Source organism: Hemitrygon akajei, chromosome 5 (genome assembly GCF_048418815.1).
Source record: "Hemitrygon akajei chromosome 5, sHemAka1.3, whole genome shotgun sequence".
Taxonomy (NCBI): domain Eukaryota; kingdom Metazoa; phylum Chordata; class Chondrichthyes; order Myliobatiformes; family Dasyatidae; genus Hemitrygon; species Hemitrygon akajei.
In genome coordinates, this window is record NC_133128.1 from 149727021 (window position 1) to 149735418 (window position 8398).

At 43.1% G+C, this 8398-nt stretch overlaps 1 protein-coding gene across 1 annotated transcript; it reads left to right on the plus strand.

The window, feature by feature from the left end:
• The first annotated feature begins 1683 nt into the window (after positions 1-1683).
• On the plus strand, positions 1684-5125 carry LOC140728307 (gamma-crystallin S-1-like). The gene is made up of 3 exons (XM_073046846.1): positions 1684-1773; positions 1871-2113; positions 4786-5125. The coding sequence occupies exons 1-3, from the start codon at positions 1765-1767 to the stop codon at positions 5059-5061; spliced, it is 528 nt and encodes a 175-aa protein (XP_072902947.1). The 5' UTR covers positions 1684-1764; the 3' UTR covers positions 5062-5125.
• Positions 5126-8398: the final 3273 nt, after the last annotated feature.

The following is an 8398-nucleotide window of genomic DNA, read 5'->3' on the forward strand; positions in this document are numbered from 1 at the left end:
GGAGTTTGTACATTCTTCCCATGATCATGTGGGTTTCTTCTGGTGCTCCAGTTTCTGTCTATTTTCCAAAGACATACGATTAGGGTTCATGTGTCCTGGGGACGCTATGTTAGCACTGGAAGCGTGGTGACACTCGTGGGCTGCCCAGTCCATTCCTCACTGATTGGTCCGATGCAAAATGATGCATTTCACTGAGTTTGATGTTTCAGTGAGCATCTTTGTGAGATCATAAGCTGAGTCCCTTAACGTGGTCACAGCCAAACTTGAGCTTATTGTCATATGCAGAAGTTCATGCTGTGATGTACTATATTTTGTACAACATTGGATGAAAGTTGGAACAGTTCCAAGTAACGCTTAACTCTTTGTGAGCTCGCAGCATGCAAGATGTTTCTACAAGTTAAACGCTGTAGGTTTGTTAAATGTTTGCTGAGAGCAGCTGGATTCTTTCTTGGCCTCAGTCACCAGTGGCACGAGGATGTCTGTTAATGAACATGAGTTGTCTGAATGAGAGAAACCATGTTAAGTTAACGGCATGAGAACAAAAGACCAAAGAGTTTGTCTGTCTCTGTGTGGCTTTCTCTACACTCATGGATCCCTTATTTATTTGGGAACCTTTTCCCTTGGTTCTTGAAACTTTACCTACACCAAGGAAATCGCAATCGGTGCCTAGAACATACGGTGGTTTCATAAGTCGGAATTTGGACTTCCCCGACAACAGCAACAATCAAATCCCCTGATAACAGTGGCAATCAAGTGGTAACTAAGAATCAGGAGCCCTGAAATGTTTGTGGAAATCTTTGTAACATATTACATAGTATTATGTGCGGAGTTCCTGTGCTTTCTATTTTAGGATAATAAATTTGACATAAGTTACATTTTGTTGTGCTTGTACACATCTTACTACATCTCCTGGACACATAATTTGTTTGGATCGTTTGGTCTGATCAACACAGCCCACTACACATGCATATACAGGCACAATAAAAGCTTACTTGCAGCAGAATCATAAGCACTTAGCATCACAGGAGAAACTTAAATTAAATACAGGTTTTACAAGAAAGAACAAAATTAGGACAAAGGTGTCCACTTTATGCAAAGTTCTAACTTCTGACAAACTTCTACAGATATATTATTGAAAGTGTCCTGACAGGTTACATGATGGTCAGGTATGACAATTGAACACTCAGCAAAGTAGTTAGCTGCGTAGAGTAGTGGACTCTGCCCAATACATCATGGTCACATCTCTTCCCACCACCGGTAATCCCTACAGAAGTCTTTTCCCGGCAGTTACATTCCTAAGCCATGTTAGTCTTTGGTCACTGATGATTCTCAAGACTGAAATCATAACATAAATTCAAGGGATCTGGTAAGATTTCATACAGGTGAATATATTGGCAAGGTTGTGTTTGGCGTGAGGGACAGCTGCCACACATCACTTCGAGTTCAGACGATGCCAGGATGTTCTACAGTCAGGCAAAATCATCACTTCGGATAATGTAGAGTGATCATTGCAAATCATTAACAAATAAAGTGACAAGGCAGCAAAATTTAAAAAATCAGTGACACATCAGGTGTCTTTCAAGTGTTTTTACACAATGAATTCTCACGTGCGTTTAATTAATACAGCATCTGCTGAATTTCAATCCCGAATCATTAGAATAACAAAAGTACAGCCTAGTGAGCCTTTCTGCTCAGCATATAAATACCCAGCTGTGCGAGGCAGTGCTACGCTCACTCAGTTACTCAGTCAACTGCGAGCTCAAAATGGGAAAGGTAAGGGGAATTTTGTATAAGACGTGTATGAAACATTTTTAGAGTATCTTTGCTATTTAGTGTACCTACCAATTTATAAACCAATTTCTTCCCACAGATCATCTTCTACGAGGACAGGAACTTCCAGGGTCGGCACTATGAGTGCAGCTCCGACTGTGCTGACCTCTCCCCTTACTTCAGCCGCTGTAACTCCATCCGTGTTGACAGTGACTGGTGGGTGTTGTACGAGAGACCCAACTACATGGGATACCAGTATGTCCTGAGCAGGGGAGAGTATCCTGACTACCAGCGCTGGATGGGGTTCAGTGACTGCATTGGATCTTGTCGTAGCTACCCACCTGTAAGTTCCTATTTCTTGGTTTTTATGTTTTACCCAGAATGAAGAGTAGGAAAGGACATGTTGCTTGATATTTCATTTCTCTTTATCAACTGTGAAAAGATTTTGGATGTTTCTATATATATTTAGTAGTTGGAAGAGATATATCTAATTAACCTCATCTTTGTAATAAAACTGAAGACATACAACTTTGATCCCGGAATAAAGTGTTCTCTATTTAGTATCTACAGGCAAGGTAGTCAGCACATAACTAAAACTGAAGCACCATTTGATAAATTGTCACAGTAATTACGTAAGAACTGGAAGATGAACTATTTGATCGGAGTACAGAGAGTAAATGGACCATCTACAGAACGATTTATAACATGATTTCACCTTTCACAATTCTTTCACCTATGCTAAAAATAACCTTAAAATTAAATGGGGGAAATACCATCAAACTGAACTTGAGAATTAGATATCACTAATCAACTTATCCAATGTATGTTCCAAAATGGAACCAATCAATCAGACCTTGAAGTAAAGATACAAGAAGTCTGAAATTAAAGCAGGAAGTCTGCAAATACTCTGCAGTTCTGGCATTCTCAGATCGATATGCTTTAGCTTGCAGAGGAACAGAATTTCATCTTCTGGCTTGGCATGTTACAGCCCTCAGAAGTCAATACTAAATTCAATGACTTTAGACAACCAACCTCTCCTCTTACATATCAGAACAAATCAGCTCAAATGAAAGGTTATAAACTGAAAATCTTGATTCAGCACATTACAGGCCCTTCGGCCCACAATGCTGTGCCAAACATGTACTTATTGCAGAAATTACCTAGGGTTACCTATAGCCTTCTATTTTTCTAAGCTCCATGCATCTATCCTAGAGTCCCTTAAAGGACCCTATTTATCCGCCTCCACCACCATCACTAGCAGCCCATTCCACACACTCACCACTCTCTGCATAAAAAAAACTTACCCCTGATATCTCCTGTGTACCTACTTCCAAGCACCTTAAAACTGTGCCCTCTCGTGTTAGCCATTTCAGCCCTGGGAAAAAGCTTCTGACTATCCACACGATCAATGCCTCTCACCATCTTGTACACCTCTATCAGGTCACCTCTCATTCTCCATCGCTCCAAGGGGAAAAGGCCAAGTTCACTAAACCTGTTCTCATAAGGCATGCTCCCCAATCCAGGCAACATCCTTGTAAATCTCCTCTGCACCCTTTCTGTAGTTTCCACATTCTTCCTGTAGTGAGGTGACCAGAACTGAGCACAGTACTCCAAGTGGGGTCTGACCGGGCTCCTATATAAAGCTGTTACATTACCTCTCAGCTCTTGAACTCAATCCCACGGTTGATGAAGGCCAATACACCATATGCCTTCTTAACCACACAGTCAACCAGCTTTGAGTGTCCTATGGACTTGGACCCCAAGATCCCTCTGATCCTCCATACTGCCAAGATTCTTACCATTAACACTATATTCTGCCATTGTATTTGACCTAGCAAAATGAACCACCTCACACTTATAACCATATAACCATATAACAATTACAGCATGGAAACAGGCCATCTCGGCCCCTCTAGTCCATGCCAAACACTTACTCTCACCTAGTCCCACTGACCTGCACTCAGCCCATAACCCTCCATTCCTTTCCTGTCCATATACCTATCCAATTTTTCCTTAAATGACAATATCGAACCTGCCTCTACCACTTCTACTGGAAGCTCATTCCACACAGCTACCACTCTCTGAGTAAAGAAATTCCCCCTCGTGTTACCCCTAAACTTTTGCCTCCTAACTCTCAACTCATGTCCTCTTGTTTGAATCTCCCCTACTCTCAATGGAAAAAGCCTATCAACGTCAACTCTGTCTATCCCCCTCATAATTTTAAATACCTCTATCAAGTCCCCCCTCAACCTTCTACGCTCCAAAGAATAAAGTCCTAACTTGTTCAACCTTTCTCTGCAACTTAGTTGCTGAAACCCAGGTAACATTTTAGTAAGTCTCCTCTGTACTCTCTGATCTGGGTTGAACTCCATCTGCCACTTCTCAGCCCAGTTTTAAATCCTGTTGATGGCCCGCTATAAACTCTGACAGCCCTCCACACTATTCACAACACCCCCAATCTTTGTGTCATCAGTATTCATTAGGGTTCTCTGGAATTCTCTTTTATTTCAGATTCCCAGCCATCTACAGCTCTATTGATATTGCTTTCTCTCTCGTCTGCTCTATTCATCTCTTTTGGACAGAGACCATCAAGGCTTCATCACCCTTTCTCATTCTGTGGCATCATCACTTGCACCACTCAGCCTCTCTTATTCACCAACCTATTATGGACATTTCTTCATTCTTCTTATCCCTCTCCCTTTAACACTCAATTAGCATTAACTGTTGCTCCCTCCACAGCTGCCGTTTGGTCTGCAGGCTTTTCCACCTTGTTATAATTTTATTTGATGTTTTTGGCAATTCTTTGCTTTTCTCACTCAGGTCATGTGTCAAATAGATGCTGACATTGATTATCAAACAATAATTGTTTCCACAGATCTTACTGCACCATCTTTCGTGGTTCAGAAACTTATCCACACCCTAGACACCCAACCCCATCTGTCCTCCTGCTTCATCTGGAAATTGGAATAGATTATTCTTAGCGTCAGCCCAATTATACTCTTCTTTCTATTCCAGTACCGTGGAGGCATCTACAAGATGAGGATTTATGAGAGGCCTGACTTTGCAGGGCAGGTGATGGAATTCATGGATGACTGTCCCTCTGTCTACGATCGTTTCCGTTACCGTGACATCCACTCCTGTCAGGTGATGGATGGCTACTGGATCTTCTATGAGCAGCCCAACTACCGAGGCCGACAGTACTTCCTGAGACCTGGGGAATACAGGAGATACGGTGACTGGGGCGGCTACAACTCAACCATCGGGTCTTTCAGGCGCATGAGGGACTTCTAGGTTATTGCTGCAAAGAATGATCTTACTTTTCTGAAATAAGAATAATAAAGCATTATTCACTTCACTACTTTCATGAGTTTTCATTTATTGTTTGCAGATGAAAATTCTGAAATAAGAATGATATCTACTTCACAAAGAAAAGCATCCTCCTCTGCTTAGCTGAAATCAGGCAATCTTAATTATTAAATTAAACATGAAGGATCCAGCTACCAGGGCTGATGTTATCTGACGCTGTAGTGTTGGATTCATCACCAAATCTTGTGTCGCTTTTCATGCGTTCCCGTTAACCCCTTCCCCCTCCCCCACCACCGCTGTACTACCCTCCCAGGCCTGCACGACCCTCAGAAAGCTAAAGCCCTCACTCAGGAAGAAGGTGCCTAGTCTGAGTGGCAACTCCAGCTGAGGCTTTGCTGCTTGCATGCCGAATGGCAGCAAATACTCTGACGGTCAGCCATATTTAGAAAGGCAGAAATATATTTCAATCATTAAAACTTAAAAAAAAATCTTAATGATGATTTTATAAATTACCCCAAACTTGCGTGAATTAACTTAAAACATGAATATGAATCAAAATAATTTTTTTTAAAAAAGAAGACACCTTCTTTCACTTATCTGTGTAGGGAGGCTAAATGAATGAGATTGCCTCTTGCAGTTTCCATAAATCCGTGAATCCAGGTGCAAAATGCATGACCTACTCCCTCCCCCACCCCAGCACAATCAAGAATTGCTCCTGCACTAAAGGCCCTGTGTTGGGGTTAAGTGATGTGTGTGCTGCCTGATCCAATGTCTCATGCAAAAGCACCACCCTAAAATGTAGTGCCGCCTCAATGTTCAGATGGTGCATCTGCCTGTTTGGAGCTGAATTCAGTTTGAATCCTAAAACTCCTGATTGGAAAACACAGAAACATAGAAAACATGCAGCAAAATACAGGCCCTATGGCCCACAATGTAGTGCCAAATATGTACTTACATTAGAAATTACCCAGGGTTACCCATAGCCCTCTATTTTTCTAAGCTCCATGTACACCGGAGGGCAGAGCTTAGTGAAGGTGGCACTAAATCACGACTCCTTTGCTTGCATCTTCGGAAACAGCTCTGTTTCCGTCTTCAATATCTCTATTTTTCCCTTTCAGGGTTCTTTTGAAGACCCTGACCTGGAGTTATACTTTGACTTTGGTTCTTTGTGGCAATGGGACCCACACTCAGGGTTTTATGACTGACCATTATCTGACATGCCAAGGGAGCGGCCTAAGAGTTTGGCTCGCCTTTGGAGGCCTAGGATCTTGGGGTCTAGAGATGGGCAGAACAAAGGTCAGTGTCCCGACAGACCGGCGAGTCCTGGGAACTGGAAGATCTTTGGTTGTGAGCCCAGAGACCTGAGATCTTTGGGCACAGAGCTCAGAAAAAGCAATGCCATGGACTTTTAACATTGTAAACCAGCAAGTTGTTTGTTATGTTTCCCCTCTCGCTGCAAAACAGAGACACCTTTTTCTCCCTTATTAGGAAGAGAGAGAGCCTGTGGTATGTTGAACACGAGGTGAATGCGCTGTCTTTGCAGTACTGCACGTCTGTGTCTTCGCTGCATGATTGAGTGCTCAGTGGTGGGTGCTGATATGTTTTTCACTGGTGGGGGAGGGAGGGGATCATTGCTTGCTGCCGCTTACACGTGAGAGGGCAGGGAGCTGGTGGGGGGGGGACTTTGAGGCTCTAATATTTAACTGTCATTCATTCATTAGGGCACTCCTCTGTTTTCGTGGATGGTTGCGAAGAAAAAGCATTTCAGGATGTATATTGTATACATTTTGCTGACAATAAAATACCTTTGAAACACTTGAAACCTATCCAGGAGTCTCTCAAACGACCCATTTGTATCCACCTTCACCATAGTCGCTGGCAACCCATTCCACGCACTCACCACTCTCTGCATAAAAAACGTACCCCTGACATCTCCTCTGTACCTACTTCGAAGCACCTAAAAAGTGTGCCCTCTTGTGCTAGCCATTTCAGCCCTGGAAAAAGCCTCTGACTATCCACACGATCAATGCCTCTCATCATCTTATACACCTCTATCAGGTCACCTCTCATCCTTCATCACACCAAGGAGAAAAGGCTAAGTTCACTCAACCTATTCTTGTAAGATATGCTCCCCAATCCAGGCAACATCCTTGTAAATCTCCTCTGCACCCTTTCTATAGTTTCCACATCTTTCCTGCAGTGAGGTGACCAGAACTGAGCACAGTACTCCAACTGGGGTCTGACCGGGGCCCTATATAGCTGTAACATTACCTCTCAGCTCTTAAACTCAGTCCCATGGTTGATGAAGGCCAATGCATTGTATGCCTTCTTAACCACACAGTCAACCTGCACAGCAGCCTTGAGAGTCCTAGGGACACAGACCCTAAGATCCCTCTGATCCTCTATACTCCCAAGAGTCAGAGAACTAATACTATATTCTGCCATCATGTTTGACCTAACAAAATGAACTACCTCACACTTTTCTGGGTTGAAGTCCATCTGCCACTTCTCAGCCCAGTTTTGCATCCTATCGATGTCCCGCTGTGACCTCTGATGGCCCTCCACACTATCCACAACACCCAAACCTTTATATCATTAGCAAATTTACTAAGCCATCCCTCTACTTCCTCATCCAGATCATTTATAAAAATCATGACAAGAAAGGGTCCCAGAACAGATCCCTGAGGCACACCACTGGACACCGACCTCCATGCAGAATATGACCCACCCAGAACCACTCTTTGCCTTCTGTGGGAAAGCCAATTCTGGATCCACAACGCAATGTCTCCTTGGATTCCATGCATCCTTACTTTTTCAATAAGCCTTGCTGAAATTCATATACACTGCATCTACTGCCCTACCTTCATCAATGGTAAAGGAGATAGAATTGTGATCACTATCTCCAAAATGCTCTCCCACTGAGAGATGTAACACCTGACCAGGTTCATTTCCCAATACCAGATCAACTACAGCCTCTCCTCTTGAAGGCTTATCTACATATTGTGTCAGGAAACCTTCCTGAACATACCTAACAAACTCTACCCCATCTAAACCCCTTACTTAGGGAGATGCCAAACAATATTTGGGAAATTAAAATCTCCCACCACGACAACACTGTTATTATTGCATCTTTCCAAAATCTGTCTCACTATCTGCTCCTCGATGCCCCTGTTACTATTGAGTGGTCTATAAGAAACACCCTTCGTGTTCCTAACTTGCACCCACAGAGACTCAGTAGACAATCCCTCCATGACTTCCTCCTTTTCTGCAGCTGTGACAGTATCTCTGATCAGCTGTGCCATGCCCCCAGCTCTTTTGATTC

Coding starts and splice junctions, on each gene's coding strand:
- LOC140728307 (XM_073046846.1), top strand. Junction 2,114..4,785: donor CTTGTCGTAGCTACCCACCT/GTAAGTTCCTAT, acceptor TTTCTATTCCAG/TACCGTGGAGGCATCTACAA.